We start from the raw sequence: 23,304 nt of genomic DNA on the forward strand, positions 1-23,304 counted from the left end.
AGAACTGGCATCTTGGCCTGCCCCTTGGCCCACAATGTTTGAATGTGATATAATTATTAATTCAAGTAAATTTAAAAAATCCTGGAGGTTGTCAGTTGTAACAAATTAATAATTTTAAAAGTTAAAAACTAAAATCCTAGATCCTGCCATTGTTTGATGAGATATAATATCAATTCATATCAAACAGTAAAAAGGGTCAATTCTGAAGGCAGAACTAGCATCTTGGCCTGCCCCTTGCCCCACAATTTTTGAATGTGATATAATTATTAATTGAAGTAAATTTAAAAAATCCTGGACGTTGTCAGCCATTGTTTGATGAGATACAATATCAATGCATATAAAAAAGTAAAAAGAACAAAACCCAGCTTTTCTGGTGTTTCCTGCAACACTGCTTTTTACCTCTATATTTTTCATTTGTAACTGATCGAAAATTTTCAGCCCCAATAACCTAATTTGGTTATTCATGGGCACTGATATAATTTCTTTCTTTCTTGTCCTTGTTGCTGATTAAAATTTAGATGTTATGTGATACTTCTGTAGTTTGTTCCCCGAGGAGAAGCTCAGATATTAGCAACTGCTTGTAGTTTTATAATATCCATTGAATGTGAAATGTAATCAATAATATTTGCCATATCAATGAAATTTTTCTTATTTGAGGTAATGTGCTTTTTCAGGTTTCACCAGAGAATAAGCAGAAGTCTTTGGAGGCAAAATCTAGAGGGGAATATGCATTCAAGAATAAGGATTATTTAATGGCAGTAGATGCATACACACAGGTAATTGTCCTCTTCTGAAGCATGAACCCTGGAAAATAAAAGAAGAAATGAGATCTGAGCAGTTACCATATGTTTTTTAAACAAGGGTTTATATGTATATTTGTAAACGTATAAAATTCAAATCACAACCCAAAATCATATGCTTTAACTTGTAGAAATTTATGATTCGAAATTAAAGAAACATGTGTGAAGAGAAAACTTACTCTTCACAGAGGAGTACATAAATATTTATCGGTCACCTTGCTTAGTGGTGATATAAGATGATTTCAATGACTTTTTTGGCTAGTTTGCAGAGATGATTCGAAAGTATTTCTCTTTCTTCTTTAATGTTCCCTCATTGATTGTAACTAAGTGTAAGAAAATACAATCAAGTCTACATGAAGGAATGGTATTCCATCCTGAAAACTTGTCTTAAGATTATTATGTTGATCAAGGGAGATACACATGGCTGGCAAACTTTTTAGTACATTAGATGCCGTTTAGAGCATTTGTAGCTGTTGGAAAATAACAGGACAAAGGAATGCTGTATTTACAGCTATCTCATAAAGGATGTGGATCTTGAAGGGTGTTCACAAGTACATAGTGCCTGGGACAATTTCAAACAAAAGACTTGGTGTTGGTTCTTTTGTAGTAAGGGATTCAACATAGAAACTTCTTTTTGACAGTGATTTTAAATTTTTAAGCAGAGACGTTTGAAAAGTGTTTATAAAATGCTGAAGGGTAGTTTTTAGGTCACCACCAAGCAAGATACCAATATGCTGAATGTCAAATGAGGTGTACAAAACTACATGCTCCGGACTTGAACTTATGAGCTCCATTTTAGAGTGCAGAAGCCTCTGCCATCAGGCCAAATCAGGTTTTACATAAAATAATGCACTGTTTACAAATATAAGACAACTCATCTCATAAAACATCGAACAAGTTCCATGTATGCTAGGCAAGTATAATCATTAAATGTTTTGGAGCTTGATTGCTTGCTATTTTTTGAAAACAAAGGAAGGTTGCTACATTGGATATGGATGAGCTGCCGAATCAAATAGATATGAATCATGCTACATCACTTTTAGTTGATGGAAGGAAATGCTAACGAATTTTTTTTAAGTTCTGCTTGCAAGCATTCAAATTAGAAGTTCAAGGAACACATATAGGACCTTGGAGTGAAATAGACGGGCATATTATAGTGGAATAGCCAACTTTTTCATATTCAAATTGGCTTTAACTAGAAAAGCCTAGCTTTTGTCATATAGGGAAGCCAAAAGTGGCATTATGCAGAGTTATTCATTGGAAATCATTCTAACATAGTACTCAACCAAAATGGTTTCTTTTTGGTCCATGACATGACTTAAAAAAATTGCAAAAATAATATAACTTGGCACGCATGATACAAATGAACAGAGTTTTTACTTTTGCTATAACCAAGAAAGGATGCAAGATTTGCGACTATATAATTCAAGATTTCATTAGGCTTTTGCAACTGAAGCAACCTAAACACTCAAGATCATCACAGTTTATAGTGGAAAATAATTTTTGAAGTGCTAGAGTCTAAAATCCTGAAGTACTAAAGTCTAAAATCCTGGAGGCTGCTAATGTAACGAGGTAAGAATTTAAAAGTTAAATTCGCACTAAAATGGAGAAGAATTTTGAAGTGCTAAAGCCTAAAAGGGCTTTTGGAAATAGTTTGTGGGCTATTTTTGTTGAATTACTTTATAATTTTCTTACTAATAAATTTATTTGCTCTTATAATGTTATGTTTTCTTTGTATTGATTTCACAAATGGCTCCATTTTCTCTATAATGATTTATGAATTGCTACATTTTTTGAGTTCTTTGTGATGAATGATTGTATTGGTTGTTTTTAGCCCTTCCTACCTCAAAAAGTTAAAACCTTAATTTTTTAAAATGGAGGTATTCAGAAGCTTTATGGATTCATTAACAAATTATTAAAGAAATTAACCTCCACCATATTTTTTTAATTATGCGGCCAACACACATAACAAGGGTTGTACCTTATAAATATATTTGAAAAAATTAAAATATAAAATAAATTATATTACTAACTATATTATACAAGTAATAAATCATTAAATATATGGCTTAGAAAAAAAATATCATTATGAGTAGTATTAACTTATTAAGTTATAAACTATTTAGATATTCAAGTATGTATTAAACTAGCTTACATATATTTCATTTTAATCAAATATATATATATATATATATATATATATATATATATATATATATATATATATATATATATATATATATATATATATATATATATATATATATATATATATATATATATATATAATATGTCGAGATATATCCTTTTCGAGGCACCTATTAGAGTTCGGGGTACATGATAAAAATAGGCGCCTCGAAAAGGATATATCTCGACGTATTGTATATATATTTGATTAAAATGAAATATATGTAAGCTAGTAGCAGTCACAGCAACATGGGCAACAATAAAAAAATTCAAAATAGAACTATATAATACTATACTATTAATGTTTTTTGCATTAATATGTAATATTATTATTGCAATTATTATTATTATTTTCTATTTGTTTGTACTAAAATAAATTATATTATAATATTATTATATTATTATTTAGAGATATATGAAATTTTAAATATCTATTTAGACTATTTTATATAATATATTTGTGTTGCAAGATCAAAGCAAATACTAAAATCTAAGATAATATAAAACTTTATTTAATGATAATATAAAATTTTATTTAATCGCGAGTATTATGGTTATGGTTAGCATTAGGGTTAAGGTTAGTGTTAGGGTTAGGGTTAAGGTTTATATCATGGTTCAAGTTAGATTTATGATTAGGGTCAGCATCATAGTTAGGGTTTGGTTTTGGTTTAGGATTATGGTTAGCTTTAAGGTTTAGGATTATGGTTAGGGTTAGGGTTATGGTTGCAGTTTAATATTAGGGTTAAATTTATGGTTAAGGTTATAGTTTAGTGTCAGGCTTACAATTATATCTGGGGGTATGGTTAGGATTACGATTTGGTTTATGGTTATGTTTTAGATTAGGGTTAAGGTTCGTATTATGGTCAGGGTTAAGGTTTATATTATGGTTAGGGTTATGATTAGGGTTAGGGATTAGGGTTAGGAATATGGTAATAGTTAGGGTGTATATCATGGTTAGGGTTAGCATCATGTTTTGGTTCTGGTATAGGGTTAAGCTTAGGGTTAGGGTTAGAATTATAATTAGGATTAGGGTTAGAGTTAGGGTTAAGATTGCAATGGAAGATAGTATGCGATGATAGCTATAAGAGTTATGGTTTTGGTTAGGATTAGGGTTGTTAGGGTTAGGGTCTAGATTAAAGGGAGTTATAATATTATCGATAAAATAAGTTACAATTGGTTTTAGTTAACGATTAGAGTTATTATTGTAGGATAATGCTTTGGGTAAGGGTTCAAGTTCGATTAGAATCAGTTATTTAATAAATCTTTTTATTAAAATAAATTATATTATAATATTATATATTACATGGAGATATATGATATTTAATATATCTATTTAGACTATTTTTAATAATATATATTTGTTACAAGATCAAAGCAAATACTTAACTCTAAGATATATTAAACTTTATTTAACGACAAGTATTATGGTTATGGTTAGGATTAGGGTTAAGGTTAGTGTTATGGTCGGGGATAAGGTTTACATAATGGTTTGGGTTAGGGTTTATATCATGTTTAGGGTTTGGGTTCTAGTTACGGTTTAATATTAGGGTTAGATTTATGGTTAGGGTCAAGGTTTAGTGTCAGGGTTACAATTATGTAACTTAGTGTTTACATCAAAGGTAGGGTTAAGGTAAGCATAATTACAGTTAGGGTGAGGGTTGGAATTATAATTGGGGGTATGGTTAGGATTAGGATTTGGTTTATGGTTATGTTTTGGATTAGAGTTAATGTTACCATTATGGTCAGGGTTAAGGCTTATATCATGGTTAGGGCTATGATTAGGGTTAGGGTTTGCTTTTGGTTTAGGATTATGGTTAGGGTTAGGGTTTAGTGTTAACCTTAAGTTTATGGTAAGTGTATAGTGTCAGGGTTACGATTACTTTAGGGTTTATATCAAAGTTAGGGTTAGAATTAGGGTTATGGTTCAGTTACATTAAAGTTAGGGTTAAATTAGTATTCAAGTTCAATTAGGATTAGGGTTTGGGCTAGATTAAGGTTAGGAATAGATTAGGATTAAGGTTCAATTTGGGTTAGGGTTAAGTTTAGGGAGGGATTATTGTTAGGGTTAGGGTTTATGATTATGGTTAGGTTAGCATTATGATTAGGGTAAGGAATATGATTTAGGGTTAGGGCTAAGGATTATTGTTAGGGTTAGGGTTAGGTTAGGGTTAGGGCTAAGGAATATTGTTTAATTCTCTACGGTTATAGTGAAGTTTAGGGTTATGTTATGGCTTGGTTTTAATTATGGTAAGATTAGGTTTAGGGTTAATGTTAAGCTAAAATTAGGAATAGGGTTAAGATTGGAGGTAGGGTTTAATTCTAGGTTTTAATTATGGTTAGATTTGAGTTTGACTACATGATTAGGGTTTGATTATGGTTATAGTTAGGTTTTGGTTATGATTAGGGTTATGGTTTGATTATAGTTAAGATTAGGGTTTAATTATGATTTGGGTTAGGGTTTGGTACACTTATGGTTTGCTTATGGTTAGGATTTGATGATGGTTAGATTGGGGTTCAATTAGGTCTAGTTTATGGATATTGTCAAGGTTAGGGTTTAATTATGGTAAGTCTTAACATAAGAGTTCAATTAGGGTTATGATTCAATTACATTATGGTTTGGGTTAAATTAGGATTAAAGTTCAATTAGGGTAATGATTCAATTACATTAGTAGGGTTAAATTAGGATTAAATTTTAATTAGGGTTAGGGTTTGGGTTAGAATTCAATTAGGATTAGAGTCCAATTAGGGTTATAATTTAGTTTAGGGTTATGGTTCAGTTGTTAGATGAGGGTTGAAGTTGTCGGTGTTTTAAAATTATATGGGGTTATAGTTAAGTTTAGTGTTAGGTTATGATTAGGTTTCAATTATGGTAAGATTAGGTTTAGGGTTAATGTTAACCTAAAATTAGGGTTAGGGTTAAGATTGGAGGTAGGGTTTAATTATAGGTTTTTATTACAATTAGATTTGAGTTTGATTATGGTTAGGATAATTTTTTCGTTATGATTAGGGTTAGGGTTTGATTATGATTAGGTTTTGGTATAGTTATGATTTGGTTATGGTTAAGGGTTAATGCTGATTAGATTGGGGTTGAATTAGGTCTCTATTACAGATATTATCAAGGTTAGGGTTTAATTATGGTAATATTTTTATTATAGTTAGGTTTAATATAATACTAAAATTTGTTTAGGGTTAGAATTAGGGTTATGATTCAAATACATTAGGCTTAGGGCTAAATTAGGATTGAAGGCTAATTAGGGTTAGGGTTTGGGCTAGACTTTAATTAAGGAACTACTATTGTAGGATGAATCTCGGGGTTATGGTTACGTTTCAAATATTGTTTGAGTTATAGTTTAATTAACATTATGGTTTAAGCACAATTAGGGTTAAGGATTAATATTAGCTTAGGGTTGAGGATTAATATTAGCTTAGGGTTGGGGTTCAATTAGAGAAAAATCTTAGTTAGGGTTTAATGGGTTATAGTTAATTATAGTTAGGGTTCAATTAGAGAAAAATCTTAGTTAGGGTTTAATGGGTTATAGTTAATTATAGTTAGGGTTTAATTATAGTTAGGCTTAGGATTTGAGTCTAATTAGGGTTAGAATTTGGTTTATTATTCAATTAAATTAGGGTTAGGGTTCAATTTGGTTTAGGGATAGGGTTCAATTTGGTGTATTGTTAGAGTTAAGACTTTTAGATTTTTTTTTACATGTTATAAAATATTTTCTATTTGTAAAATTGAACCTATTTTCATTTACTTCTCAAAAATTCTTTAGTGAAAAGATTGTGTATTTTCTTAAGTAAAAGATTATAATACTTTAGTATATAAATAAATTATTATATATTCTATAAAATAAAATAAAATAATGTTCAAGAAAATTATATTAATTTTAAATTTAATAATTTTAGTTAAATAAAATAACTATTTTATACATATTAAAAAATTCTGGATTAGTATAGATATCTAAAACACTTCTATATAATATATAAGAGCATCCTTCAAATGGATGTCTTTAATAAATTTATATTAATTTTATTATCTTTTATGTGCCACTTTCACCTTTTTTTATTTTGATAAAAAAAATTAAAAATCATTTGTATTTATGATTAAAATCTAATCGTTTCCATGTCACTGGTGTACTATGAGATATGGTTGTTTTATTGCTTGTATTGTTGGCTAAATACATGTCTAGAATTTTGTTAAGGATAAGCATTCTGTTTTTTAGATTTTTCTTCATCCCATCTTTTTCAAACTTTTTAATGTTTTTTTGTTATTTTCTATTGAGTTAAGAGCTATTTAATTTATCTACATTATTTACTTATTATTTATTCATTATTTGATTTTTTTCATATAATTATCTAAAAATAATTCATTATTTTTCACCCATATCCATGATAATAGTGATAATAGATATAGAAACTTGGTTGTAAAGCATGGTTCATAGATGAAAATAGCAATTTAAAACCATTGTTTATGTTCATTTAAAGAAACAACTCTTTGAAAGAAGAAAGTTTCATATAATCATTATTTGATTGTTTTCATATAATTATCTAAAAATAATTTATTATTTTTCACCCATATCCAAGCTTGGAATTTGACAGGCAAAATGGCCGTTTTTTCACTTTTGAACCGTATTTGACAACTTAAAAAATTAGTAGAACCTATGTATTGACATGCTATTTTTTCTAAAACCGTGTAGATGACACTTCAAATTATAAATAAACCGTAAAAAAATATAGTAGGTAATATATATATTAATTTAGAATGTTTATTATAAAAATACAAATTTATTTAGAATATTTTGAAATGGAAGGATTTAGAATATGGAAGGATGTAGTTGTTTCTAATTTTATAATATTTTAATATGATTTTTTAGAATAGTTCTATTTTTTCATATGAATTTAGAAACTTGTCATAATTGAAATGATAGAATATAATTGATAAAACATTTTAATATGAATTTTTACAATATATTCTATTTTTTTATGTATGAATTTAGAAACCTAGTCAATTTAATTTTTTAAATATATTTAATAAGATTGTTATGGAAACTTGTCATAATATATATAATTTTAAAATTTTAATGTTTATTATTACTAGATTAGTAATTATTAATTAATTATCAATTAATGTTAATATATAATATATTAATTTAGAAACTTATTTAGTAAATTTAAGATTTTTGCATATATTACTAATTTATCATTCTTTTTTCATTAAGACAATGATTTTCATTTCTTCCCAAGAAAGATGTGCATTGCATTTTGGTGTGGCTTCAATCTTCTACTTCTATATTTTTTGACAATTAATATTTTTCTTAAAACGTCAAATGAAAGGCATTGAAATGACTAAACCGTCATCAAAAATTCATATGACAGGTAGGGGTGACTGTCAAATTCCAGGCCTGCCCATATCCATGATAATAGGGATAATAGATATAGAAACTTGGTTGTAAAGCATGGTTCATAGATGAAAATAGCAATTTAAAACCATTGTTTATGTTCTTTTAAGGAAACAACTCTTTGAAAGAAGATAGCTACAAACTTGTCTTGGAGACATTCTATCTATTATATTGAGGTTTTTTCCTTATTATTATATTATTTGGGCATTCTTTATATGTAGATTTTTGGAAAAAAAAATGTTACTATATTGATATTTGAAAATATAGAAAGATATTTGTCACAATCTTAATTTATTTTAAGTGGTTAAATTATAGAAACTTTAAGAATAAAACTTATTTTAAATTTTATGGAAAATGTTGTATTCTAGCTTATCAATTAATATCCAAATTGATTATCAATTAAGATCTTTGCTATTGATTATCAAAGAAACAATAGTTTGAAAGTAACATTTCTGATATTGAAGAACAAAAGCTTTGTAATTTATTTAAAAATTAAAACTACCATAAAATTGATCCTCTATACTTTCATTCTTTCATTCAAAATCTTTCATTAAGAAGAGAAATAAATCATTTTTATAGCAGCACAAATTCGTCAAGGTTGTGCCCATTGTAGATCATGTTTCCACCCTATTGCAAGAATTCTAGAGCACAAATTTGAGCTACCATTTAAGAGTAATTCACAGCAACTTGGAATATAATTACATGGTATGCTTAATATGCAATTATAGTATGAAGTATATCAAATTTAAAAAGGAACAACCCCACTGTCAATTCCAAATAGAACTCGATTTTTTCCCTCTCCCCAACAATATTTAATCTTTAATTGTTATTATTTAATATATTATATTAAATTGAATGAATTCAATAATATGAGAGATTTAATGATGTTCTCCAGTAAAAAAGATGAATTATTGTACATGGTAATATAAATACAATGCATGCATACATATTACCTCTTCAATTTTATAAATACAATACATGCATACATATTACCTCTTCAAACAATCTACACAACAAGAAAGCAGATCAATATTTACATGATGAGAAATTGCAGTAGAAGTGCTTCTTCACGCCTGAGAGGTCTCCCAGAGCCCTCGCCGGATCGTGATGGACGCAGCTCTCCTCCGGGCATATGTAAACTCTCTTCCTGATTTCCTTGCTGCTCCTTTGCTTCAATTTCCACGGCAAGTTATGCCCTCGCCTGTGCAGCTGCAAGTTCTGATCTCTCTGGAAACCCTTGTTGCAGATTTCACAGATGAATCTATTCGTGGTCATCAGAGTCCTTGGAGACAGCGCTATTACTTCCGCATCAGGGTCTGCAAAATAAAATCAAGTTTTCCAAAGGTGAACTCAGTCAAAAAAAGATCCAAATTTTTCCAAAGACGAACTAAGTCAACAAAAAAAAAATCTAAATTTTTCCAAAGGCTAGCAGTAATTCGCCCCAAGATACAAACTTTTGTTTTTCTCAAACAAAAATATTTCCTTTTCCTACGAATTTCATCACCGAGTGCATAAACAAAAATATGCAGTAACTAACAGATGACAAAATTCCACAAATTTCCGTAATTTGAATGAAAAAAAAAAAAACAGAAAATTCGGCGACAGCTCGTTTTGAAAAAGAAGATATAAGTTCCATAAAACCTAATAAATCCAAGGAAATTACAGATACATAAACCAGGTACAACATCGCAGCCAGATTTCCACCAAAACCTACTTATAGAGCGTTTCCAAAACAAAACTCACCTTTTTACTGTGCGTTTCACAAAACAAACCCAATTCAAACACTCTGCATATCAAATTTGAAACTTCTGCTTTCTCCAAACAAAAATTTGAAGAATTCAAGTGAAAACTGACCTGTAATCACGAAAAAAGATCTGCTGGGAAGAGGCGTAATCGAGACAAGAGGCGCCCATTTATGCCAATAACATGTTTATTTATTATCTTCACTTCCAAACACACCCGTTCGTGTCCCTTAATTAAAATATAACGTCAGCTTTTATAACGACAGACAATTCGCATTCCATAAGATGTCAGTTATTTTGGTTTCTTTTTCAGTTTTCTTTAGTGTATACACGGATGCCTTCACTCCCGCCTGCTGCCACTGTAGGAACGCCTCTCGGCGTAATAATAATTATGTAATATTTACTAACTATTTAATATATTAATCATATCATAAATAAAATAAATACATATAATTATTGTATTTTATTTTATAATTAAAAATTCTATTAAAATATTTAATATATTATAATATTAATATTATTTTTATTACTACTTACTATTCCTGATAATGGGCTTGGATTAGTTCTATGTGTCACATGGCAGCATCAGAAGAATTGAGGGGAAGGTGGCAGATTCCTCATTATCTTCCAAATTATTGGTTTGAGGCACACACATTGGAAGGGGTTGGGGACACTGTATGCTGCCAGTTTAGGATGGCGCATTAAAATCATTAGTCCCTAGGCACAAGAAATTATTAGTAGATGTGCTGGTTTGTTGATTTAAGCTCAAAGGATATGTTGGAAATATTGTTGCCATTGATGTCAAAGGAGGATCATTATAGATGTTATATGCTAAAGGAGAATTTAACAATAACATGAAATATTTATTGCATTCAAAGTCATAAATTCAACCTTAATGGGCCGACCCATTTAGCCTCATCTTGGCACCTAATTTTTGGCACTCTTATTGGTTAAATCACCCATCATTGTTTTGACTGGCCTTGCATTATGAATGGCCCCCGCCTTGGTGTTTTTTAAAGATTAAAATTATTTCTGTTTTAAATATGTGCCGACCATACATGGGAAGTCACTCTCATCTGGGGGGATTTAAAATAAATATTTTATTTTGCATATGGTCGACCTCCTAGAGTATAAATCACCTCCCTTTGAAGAGGCATGAAGGTGGTCTATATAGAAGATTGTGGGGGTAGATGAAAGCAAGATTTTATTGCAATATCTTTCCATTTACAAGCAGACTTATGAGCAGGTCTGAAGGACTTATAATCAGACTTTGTGAGCAGATGTAAAGGAGATCTATGAGCAGATTCAAAGAAGATTTTCTGAGCAATTTTAAAGTAGATTTATGAGCTTATGCAACAAAGGAGATTTTTGAGCAGATTTATAGCAGATCTACAAGCAGATTTTATGGAGTTTGACATGATTATCAAGCTTTGAAGAATCAATTTTCAAGAAGACAAAAGTTTTGTTCATTTGGAGGTTGGTGCCTCCTAATTGAAGAGATGGCCGGTGCTTAGTGGTGGGGATTGGTGTCTCTAGTGGGTTGGTGCCTATGAAGATTTGTAAAGAGATATTTATTGTTGGTTGGATTTGGACAATAGATCCATGCAGTCATTTTTCTGTGGTTTTTTTCCTAAAAGGATTTCCACTTTCCAACTTTTTTATGGTTATTGAATTTTAAAATAGGTAAAAGTCTATCTTATACTAATTCACCCTCCCTGCCCCCCTCTTAGTATAATTGTGTGCTCATCAATTGGCATCAGAATGGGTTCCTTCAAGAATAGTCCAATTGGTAGAAGGTAGATCTCGAAAGCACACATGGCGAGTCAACAAAGTTTCTCTTCAAATAGAGCCCCATTGTTTGACGGAGCAAACTATGCATTTTGAAGCATAGGGATGCAGACTTATCTAATGTCTCTTGACTTTGACATTTGGCATTTAGTGGTGAATGGATATGTAGCTCCATAAATCCACCGATGGATCCTATTGGAAAGAAGGCTAGTGAAAATGATGTAAAAGTGATGAATGCCATTCTATGTGGCTTATCCAGATCGAAGTTTGTCAAAATAAGCATTGTTTCTTGGGAAAGAAAACTTGGGACAAACTGAAGAACATCTATGAAGGTGACAACATAGTTAAGAAGGCCAAGCTCCAAACCCACAAAAGACAATTCAAGAGCTTGAAGATGAAAGATAAGGAGAACATTGCAGCCTATCTCATTTGCATGAATAAAATCGCTAACATCATCATCATTAATCATGAAAAGATTAAAGATTCCATAATCATGCAAAAGTTGCTAACGTCTCTTCCCTTTGAGATTGGATGCAAAAATTTGTGCTATTGAAGAAATGAAAGATCTAGACAAACTAACTATGGACTAGTTACATGGGATCCTCACAACATATGAGATGAGGACTAAAAAAGAGAAATCATTAAAGCATGAAGCGGCCTTCAAAGCTTCAAAAAAGATGAAGGATAAAGAAGTTGAATCAAGCGATAGCTCCAATGACGAATTTGATGCAATGGAAGCCCACTTCGTGAGAAGAATCAAGAAAGGATTGGACAAATGCAAAGGTAAGTTACCTTTCAAATGTTTCAATTGTGGTAAAATAAGTTATTTTGCTTCTAAGCGTCCACGGGTAGAAGGTGATAAGAGTGATGATGAAGAAGATCATAACATGAAGAAAGGAAGTAGGCGTTATAAATACCAAAAGAGTCACAAAGAAGGTATATATGAAAAGAACTTTTACAAGCACAAGAAAAACCTTTATTCAAAAGAAGATAGAAGCTCATTTGAGGAAAGGGATGAAAGTATCTCTAATAGTGATGGAGAAGACACTCTTTTCATGCTGATAGAAGCAAAGAGTGATGCCTTGGATGATGAAGACAAAGGAAAAGATATGATGGATCAGAAGAGTAAGGACTAGTTGAGATGGATGGAGAAGTGGATCTTGAAGAACTCATTTGTGCCTTAAGTGAAGTCAAGAAGCTCAAGAAAATAAATTGAAACAAAAATCTGCAGAAATATGAAGAAGAGGACTGTGACTCAAAAGTAACAGTGTCACAAAGCCTTGAAAAAGCAAAAAAGATTATTTTCAGCCTAATGATTCAACTTGAAAAGGCAAAAAGGATAGAAGAGGAAGTGAGATTTCAGCTAAAGACAAAGGTAGAAGATTGTGGAAGGCTTGAATCTGAAACTGTTTCCTTGAGAAAAGGAACTAGAAAAGGCAGCTACTGAATTGAATAGAAGCATGAAGTTTGAAAAGAGCATCGAAATACTGGAGGAAATTATCAATGCCCAAAGGTCCACCATTCATCAATACTTGTCTTGACTTTGAGGAAAATCAAAAGAGTACCAAAAATGATTCAAGTTCTAAAGCTACAAAATTACCAAAGAAAACAATGAAGAAAATCCTAAAGGTTGTCCTGATGCACTTAAGAGATCTATCAATAATTACAACACCAAGAAGGAAGTGATATCCTATGGAAGACTAGCATCCCTCACAAGGACAACAAAGACAAATTCGGAAGATTGTTCCCTCCAAGGCAAATCCCATATGACCAGGTTCCAAAACTCCTTTTTTGGTTGTTGCTTTTTCTGCAATCAATTTGGTCATAAAGTAGTGGATTATAGAGTATGTGCAAGTGTTGGATTAATTGTCATTGATGTCAAAGGTGAAGTCAAAGAACTGATTGCTGCCACAAAGCATCATGTTGCTGTAGAAAATTGAAGGCCAAAGGCCACTAATCATCATTGAAAAGAAGGTTGACTATACCATAGCAAAAGTAGGCAATGGAATTAAATTAATATCATTGTTTTATTAATGTTGGCCGACCCTTGTCTAGCGCCCAAGATGAAGGCATTATTTGTTATAAACAAAAGAAAGTTTAATGTATTTAATGGTCCAATCCCCCTTATAGAGCCACCACTTTGTGAAATAAAATAAAATAAAATAATTGTTTTTCAAGAGTGGCTTACCCCTCTTGGATTGGTCACTTCTTTTGGGTGAAGGGGTATTATGGAAGGTATATATGCAAGTTGTGTGGGGGAAGAATGCATTAAGAAATTAATATCTTTCCTATCTAAAATATATTTAAGAGCAGGTCTAAAGCAGAATTAAGAGCAGATCTAAGGCAGATTTATAGCAGATCCTGAAGGTGATTCAATCATTCAAGGCAGATTCAAAGTAGAACTTTCAAGTGATTTAAGACAGATTTATAGCATATCTTGAAGGTGTTTAGGGCAAATTCACAGCAGACATTCCAAGTGATTTAAGGCAGATTTATTATAGATCTTTCAAGGTAATTTATAGCAGATTTAAGACAGACTTTGAAGGAGATTTACTTTCAAGAAGATTTAGACTTTGTTTTGTAGGGGTTGGTGCCTCTTAATAGAAGAGATTGGTGTCTCTTGCTGGGTTGGTGCTCAGTAGTGGGGATTGGTGCTTCCAGTGGGTTGGTACCTACAAAGATAAGCATGGATTGGTGTCTCTAGTAGGTTGGTGCCTACAAAGTTTGTAAGAGAAATTCATATAAGCAATATTTTGCCCATTTTTTTATATTTTAAGTTAATTTTTAATTTTAATTTTAATTTTTAATGTTTCTGAAGGGTTTCCATTTAATTTTGTGTGTTCTTATTTGTTGAAGTTGTATGATTGATATTATTGTGGTCATTAAATCGAAAATGTAAAAGATTTCCTTATGCTAATTCATCCCCCCTCTTAGTTTAAGTGTGTGCTCATCAAGAAGAAATGATTTTGGGTTCTTAAAGATAAGTTACAATGCTTTTGCTCCCTTAATGGATTTCAACATTATATTCTATAAGTGCAACAACTATGGTCACACAACACGTTTTTCTAGAAGTGATTTTTGTGGAATCTCCTAGACAAAAGGAGGAGGATACCTGTGGCAAGCAAGAGGAACCTACAAAAGTTTGGAAAAGGAAGTAAGATAAACAAAAGAAAGAAAAATCTATGCTTGGGCAAACAACCTTTTATGCTCAAAATGAAGGAAATCAATAGTATATTGGCAGTGGTTGTTCGAGTCATCTGACAGGGTACAAGAGAAAGTTTCTTTCTCTGAAGGAAGTGAATGGAGGTATCGTAGAGTTTGGAGATAATGCTACAACAAGGATAACAAGAAAGGGAACTCTTAGTCTTGACAATGGGAAGACAAGGACAATGTTATATTGGTAAAGAGATCCTAGACTAATCAATGTATTAACCTAGGTATATTCTTCTCATATACAACATAGGTGGAATGTGAACAGGCTTGGCTAATCTCCTCAAGGAAGAGCCAAGCTTCTTTGGTCCACTCTCTCTTTTAGGTATGATGTGATGTGGATTATTGAGTGTGTAATTATCTATGCTAAATTGCTAATGATGATCAAATTGAACAAGTTTAATCAAATGTAGATTACACATAACAATAAGATAGAAACAAAAAGCAGATTTGGAAAGGAGATGTATAGAGGAACCTAGTGTTGAAATATAAAGCTGATTGGGTAGGTCTCCAACACTAGGCGTTGTGTGGTGGTGTTGTGCAGATGAGAATTATGACCGGGAGCAGAGCCAATAGAGGTCTGAGCACTTGTTGACTACAACTAAAATCTAGGGTAAAACTCTAAGTTACCGGTTCTTCCCCATTTGGCCTGGGTTCCGGTTCTGGTTCTTGCCTGGTCCTGGTTCTCCCTGGGTTCTCCTTGGGTTCCTCCCGGGTCCTTCCCAGGTGGACCCAAGTCGAACCCAGGAGGACCCGCGTGAACCCAGGCCCATGGTTTCCCAAAAACGGGGCCCACGGGTCAAAAAACAATAAAAAATAATTAAAAAAAAAGACTTTTTAAAATAGTTTTTTTATAATAAAACTCTAATTCGCCCCTTTATGACTTTTTAAAAAAGACTTGAAACTTGAATATTATCCTTTTTGCAAATTATGAATATGATATTAGACTTTAGTTATTAGTTTACTGATTACATTTGTGATATATGAATATTTATTGGCATTGGCAATTAATAATTATGGATTTATGATTTAGGATTTATGATTTATGTATGGAAAGTCACATTGTATATTTTATTTTTGTATGGATTGTATATATTGACCATATATATATATATATGTACGGATGAACTTGTACTCGTACACAAGATTTTTTTTTTTTGCCAAATCCGCGAATCCATACCCAAATCCGAACTCGAACCGATAACTTAGGTAAAACTGAAGGGGCAAAAGTGTTGGGCGCTAGCATCTTTAGGGTTTTTGAAATCGAATGTCCGATGATCTTTTGTCCACTTGCACCTTTTTCGCAATTAGAATCGTTGAGATCTGGGCCTATACACATGAAAGAGGGGAAAAGGTTGGGCTATATATAGGGGCTTGCCTCAGTCAAACCTTGTGTTGGTGTTCCCATCACAACAACTATGATGATGATGATAAGGAGTGTGTACTCTCGGTAGAGTGGAGGCAAAACAAACAAGATGAATGTTGTAATGACAAAGTTGCCTTATATGAAATCATTTCTTGGATCCCACACAAGGTGATGACGAAGTCCTACATTTGTTAATAGATACTATGATAATAACAATAAATAATAAATAATACTCGCACGTAGTTGTGCTTTGATTGTAGGTCTTAGTGTGCTTGATAATGGCTCTCTCAATAATTTGGTAAGATGGATCATGATAATCTTCTTGTAATTGTGTTAGGTTTAGCAAAGGAGAAGGGAGTCACATATATATGCAACTAACATCTTTCCAAAATAACCATTCGGGGCTAGGTTGACAAAAAGGTTGTGTTCCATCATATCACAAGGCCGACATTTGAATTTCAAAATTTCATGCCATTTATTGGGGACACATAGCGCTAGTGTACTCGAGTAATTCATGCTTCAAAGGGCTCAACGATAGGAAATTAACCAAGTTTGCCAAAAAGGACCCGAAACAAGCACATTCAAACATGATCAGACACACATGCCAAAATGAGTGCTAAGCCTACTGTGAAATTGTGAACAACAACAAATTACAACACTACAGATAGAAATTGTCTTATATGTTGAAGGTTTGAAGCATAATCTTCTTAATGTGAGCCAAATGTGTAATCAAGGATACACTATTACTTTTCTTGCTCAAGGTTGTGAGATAAGAAAGACAAGTTTAGGAAACGTTGTTATTGATGCAAATAGAATAACAAACAACCTATACATCCTTAGTGAGATCAAGGGAGAAAAATGCTACATGGACAAATATATGAGAGCTATCTATGGCATAGAATAATGGGCAATATAAACTTTGATAATGTTGTGAATCGATTAGCACCAAACAAGCTGTAAGAGATATGCCAAAGATTAATAAACTCTCAAACACTCTATGCAAGCAATGTTAGCATTGGAAATAAACAAGACCAAGCTACAAATTGAAGGAGTACACAATGACAATGACATTGGAACTTGTTCATACAGATACCTTTGTGGACCATCAAGGACACAAAGTCTACAGAGTGAGTTATTTTATGTTGCATATTGATGATTATTGAAGGATGACATGGGTTGCTTTCTTAAAAGAAAAAATTGAAGCATTCAAGAAGTTCAAAGCTTTCAAAGCCTTGGGTGAAAATGAAACTTGATTAAAAATCAAGTGTTTGAGATGAGATCGAGGAGATGAATTTATTTAAAATGAATTTGAAGACTTTTGTGAGCATCATGGAATAAAAAGACATTTTTCAGCTGCAAGGACTCCACAACAAAATGGAATTGTAGAGAGAAAGAATAGAACAATGCAAGAGATGGCAAGAACAATGTTGAATGAATCTATGGTCCCTGACAAGTTTAGGAAAGAAGCAGTTAACACAACTGTCGACATTCTAAAGAAAGGAAAAATTAGAGTTAATAATAGAAAGACCCCTTATGAACTATGGAAGGGAAAACCAATGTTAATGAAATACTTCAAATTTTTCAGAAGTGCGTGCTGCATAAGAAGAGATGACAAGGATTTGGGAAATTTGACTCCAAATCTGACAAAGGCATCTTCCTTGGTTATTCTTCTAGAAGCAAGGCTATAGATGTCATAATAAAAGGTTGCAAAAGATTGTAGAAAGTGCCAACGTAAGAGTGGATCAAGAAAGACATCAAAGGGAAAGAGTTTAAGGAAATGATCACCTAGAAGACTCAAGCTGCAAGGAAGAAGAAGAAGTTAGAAAGAATTAGGACAAACAAATACAAAGATCCCATCTTGATTTGTTCAAAAATATCAGTCAAAAAATCTTTTTCTTGGTGATAAAGATATTGGGATACACACTAGAAGAAGACTAACAATTGTGTTAGAACATGCAAATTTTTCCTTGCTATCTAAAATAGAGCCTAAAGAATTTGCAGAAGCGAGAGAAGATAAACAATTGATCAATGCAATGGAAGAAGAGTCGAATCAACTTGACAAGAATGAGACATGGGAGGTTGTCCCAAGACCAAAAGATAAAAATGGAATAGTTACCAAGTGGTTCATTACAAATAAGTTGAATGAAGATGGCCAAGTGGTAAGGAACAAAGCAAGGTTAGTTTGTAAGGGATATGCTCAACTTGAAGGTATTGATTTTGAAGAAAGTTTCCCTCTTGTTGTAAGACTAGAAGCTATCAGAATGTTCTTAGCGTTTTCTTCAATCTATCAGAATGTTCTTAGCATTTTCTTGCTTGAAGAACTTTAAAGTCTATCAAATGGATGTCAAGTTAGCCTTTCTCAATGACAATTTAGAGGAAGAAGTATACATTGAACAATCAGAAGGATTTCAATTATAATAAAATGAGGATTATGTGTACAAGTTAAAGAAAGCACTTTATGGGCTAAAGCTTTATGGATATAGCAAGCCCCCAGAGCTTGGTATTCAAGACTTGACAAATATACTCAACAACAAGGCTTCAAAAGAGGAATTGCGGATAGTAATCTCTACATCAAGATTGAAGGTGACAACTAGTTGATTTTGTGGTTTATGTTGATGACATTATCTTTGGAGGTAGCAATAACAAAAATGTGTCAAGAGTTTGCAAGAGACATGTGAAAGGAATTTGAGATGTCTTTGCTTGGTGAGCTATTATTCTTCCTTGGGTTACAAATTTCTCAATCTAACAAAGGAATATTTATCTCCTAAACCAAATTCATCAAGGAAATGATGAAGAAATTCAGAATGCAAGATTGCAAACTGGTTAGCACTCCCATGGTTATAGCTTGTAAATTAATCAAAGATGATGAATCTCTTGAAGCAAATTAGAGATTGTACAGGTCCATGATTGGGAGCCTACTTGTTGATGTGTTTTTTATGCACATAACATTTCAGAATAAAATACCAAAGTAATTTACCCTCTTGAACAAAATCACCTCAGATGCTAAGAATGAGATCAACTAAAATGATTCCAAGGTTTCTACATGTCAGGTCTTGACGAGTGGGTAACTCAATGGTCGATGTGAATTGTTGTGTTCACTTAGGGACTTACGCAAATGTTTGGATTATAATGAATGATGCGGAGTATGTGTGCTGACAACTTAAGATTTATCAATATGGATTTGGATTTTACTTCTTACTAAAAAGGGGGGAAAAGGAATAGGCTTCAGGAAATCTATTCTAAGCCTAGGAATGTAGGAAATGATGAATGGATCTAGTGGAATCAAACCAGGCAAGGTCTCACAATCAGGTATTGACACAAGCTTAGTGCAATCGTGTAAGGTATACTTAAAGATTTTCAGGCTATCACCATCAAACGTTGACACCATCCAAGTTGATGCTTGTCAAAGGACGCGTAATAGTTGAAGTTAAGCTTACTTAAATTCCAATTAACCACACAAGGCGCACTTACTAGCGATAAGAGGCTAGTGGTATGGATTAAGGATTCCACACAAATGAATTCAAGAAATCTTCCACTCAATCTAACATACATGAAAATAAATTCGAAACTAAAATTCTAATCTAACTTGGAGGAACTGAGAACCATGAATGCAAAGCCAACATTTGAAGAGCAAAATCACCAACAATTGAACAATGATTGTGATTCAAATAGCTGCAGCATATACCAACAATTCTACAAAAGCTCTCCCTTACAATTGAGAGACAAGGAGGCATATATAGAGCCTCTTACAAAATGGAGGGCCAAGATTGATCCAAGATCAACAATTGAGATCATGCCAACAAAACCCTAGAATTGCTCCAATTAGGGTTTACATAAAAAATGGTGCCACCAACATATGACCCAATGAAAAGATACCTAGTCATCAAATAGGGAATCTTCTAGAAGATTCCTCCTTGCATCTCTCTCTCCTAGCATACTCCAAGAATCTAACCAATATTGAACCTAACTCCTCCATGGAAATGCTAGGCAAGGTATCCTATTGTAAATCAATCACGTCCAGTGAATCCGAGCAAGCATCCAAAGTGTTCTCCCATTCTGGCATGAGCTTCTCCGAACTATGAACATGAATCAACAAAGAGACCAAGTTGTCTATTTGACTCTTCTTCAAAGAGTCCAACTAGCTAAAATACATAAATTTCATCTTGTCTCTTAATTCAGCTAAGTGTAAACCACTAGCATCACTAACATCAACACCCAATAATTCCTCAATCGAGGCAAGGATCTTCATTTGAATGTCCTGAATCAACCTTTCCATCTCCATACAACTCAACTGGGCGTTCTCATAAGTTGATTTCTTCACGGCCAATAAACAATACCAGCCATGGAAATCATATCTGTCTCCACTGTACACAATGCTCTCGCTGACCAAGGTGGAATTAGGAATCTTCTTCAAAGCCTGGAGGTGTGGAATAGTCTTGTCTTGAATAGGCCGGAATTCTTCCCAAACTCCCTCCAAATACTGGATTTTGAATGCGAGCCCTGTTGTCCTATCATATGCATGGACAAACTAAGTAAGGAAATCGTCTGCCTACTTTCTTGTATTCTCAATCCATTTTTCCAACTTTGAGAGTGTACCTCTCGCTGCCTCATAGTGTGAATGCATTCCATGGTCAACTGCAATAGGGGAAATAAGGGTGGGATCTTCACGCCTTATCCCTGCAATATACTCTCTAAGTTTGATATTCTCTTTTCTGTACCTTTCTTTCTCTGCAATCTCTTTGTCTAAAGTTGCATCGATTGCCTTGAGGTTTTCACCAACCTCTTGAAATTCTTGCTTTTTGGATGTACGACCAAGGGCAACTGAAGTGATCTGGAAATCCATAGGAGTAGCAATGTCTGCTGTCATGCCTGCAATACGAACAACAATCTGTGCAATCCGCATTCCTATCTCATCTCTAGCTATTTGCGACAAAGTCTTCGCTCTCTTGGGCTCTTTCTCCTTAGCACTCCTAGCTAGGTAGTCATCAATGTCGTCAGTGGGTTGTACCTCTATCATTTGTTTACTTTTCTCCATACTTCTCATCAGCCATTCAGGAATAGCGGCCATCTCCATACCATCATCGAGACCTATTTCTCGATCAAGTCCTCTCAATGCCGAGATAACATCATCATTATCATCAAGATTATTCCTGGTCCAATCATATACCTCATTTCCCAAACTAACTGCCAAAAGGACAGTAGGAGATCCCGACTGATCATCATTCTCATTAGGAGGTGTAGATGTCGTTGTGGCATGAAATTCTTGAGTATTCCCTGGTAGTATCACTCTGTTGGAACACTGCTGGGTTTCCTTGTTCTGCTCTGTTACTTCAATCACTTTGATTGATGAGACACTGAGAGGTGGTGAAGGAATGATAGGTGGAGGAATGATAGTCTTCTGTTTCTTCTTCACCTCCTCAATCTTCTTCCCTTTGGACTTGACTTCTCCTGGCGTGTTCTTCCTTCTCTTGGGAGCTTTACTCTCTTCGTCTGCATGAATCCTGACATCACCGATAGTCCTCTGATCATCCTTGGAAGTAGACTCTTTCGACTTCATCCTTTCATAAGTGAAGAGAACACCCATATCAACTAACTTATTCATCTGTATATCTACCCATGCACGGGAGAAACTTAAGACCTCTCTCATTAATACATTCAGGTCAATCTCTTCAGACTCTGAGCAATTAGGCAATAGGATTGCCTTCTTCATTTCACTCTCATGCTGTGGATGTGTATGATCTCTGTCATCTAACACCTGATCAGGAATGAGGAAAAGTCCACACTTCCTCATAAAATCCACTGACATTCTGGACCACATTCTTCTCTTTACTGCTTGCTCGCCTATCAGGTTAGCCCAGTAATCTTCTATGTCAACTTTGTGGATGAACTTCTTTCCCCTGATCCTTCCAACTTTCTTGTCTGGATCGAATCTTTCTCTTTTCTTGTATGTAGCAAATCGATAGAATGCAAGCTCCTCATTCGCAGTGCTGGCGGCTATGGTAGACTGGCAAACCTCTGATATCTTCCCAACTGAAATAGGGAATGTCATGCCTGTCCTGTGCTTCTCTCTCTGAATGACATCGAACTCTAGAAGCTGTCTCACCACTTCCAACAAGATCATTCTGTCAGTCGGATACCTAGGAAGTCTATAGGGTTCAGATTGAAACCCATGAATCCTAAGGTACGTGAAAGTGGGAAACTGGATATACCATGATCCATATTTTTCTATTAACTCTATTGCCTCCCTGGACAATCTTCTGTGGATTCCGCCTTGCAGCATCCGTGTGATGTACATAGTGAATGTATCATTCACTCTCTTATAGTTTTCAATTCTATACATGCTTAGCTGTGGGTAGCACTCATGACTCCTGAATTGTCCTTGCCCATTCCCGACTTCACCTTTGCATATTAATCCTCTGTATGAAACAAACTGTGCAAGCAGGTATACCAGGTAAGAAGTCATGGCGAATGACTTGGACTGCTCTACATTGCTCAGCTGAAAGTCCAGATTGTCACTTATAATCTTAGACCAATTTACTAATGTTCCTCTAAGGCAATCTTGGATGAAGTAGAACATCCATCCATCGAATATTGCTCCCTGCGACATCCCCATCACTCTGTTGAGTAGGAATATCAAATCACTATACTCCTCCTTGAAGTCTACACACATGAGTGTCTTGGGAGCCTTGGAATGATGAGACCTAGGCTCGATCATCCACTCTTTGTTTATCAAATTCTTGCATACACCCATCTTCTTCGTGTATCTTCCTCCATATTCATCCTTGGTCACATTCTTCATGTCTGTTCCGCGT

General features: G+C 33.5%; 1 protein-coding gene across 3 annotated transcripts in view; it reads left to right on the plus strand.

Annotated features, from left to right (window-relative positions):
• LOC131026826 (uncharacterized) overlaps positions 1-23,304 on the plus strand; it is a 159,510-nt gene that overhangs the window by 122,766 nt on the left and 13,440 nt on the right. For all 3 annotated transcript variants that reach the window (XR_009102396.2, XM_057956817.2, XM_057956816.2), the window contains exon 10: positions 675-776. Coding sequence is in view for 2 of the 3 variants with exons in the window: in XM_057956817.2 (XP_057812800.2) it covers positions 675-776 (102 nt within the window). In the remaining variant the exon portion in view is untranslated. The remainder of the gene's footprint in view (positions 1-674; positions 777-23,304) is intronic.

Source organism: Cryptomeria japonica, chromosome 1 (assembly GCF_030272615.1).
Source record: "Cryptomeria japonica chromosome 1, Sugi_1.0, whole genome shotgun sequence".
NCBI classification, from domain to species: domain Eukaryota; kingdom Viridiplantae; phylum Streptophyta; class Pinopsida; order Cupressales; family Cupressaceae; genus Cryptomeria; species Cryptomeria japonica.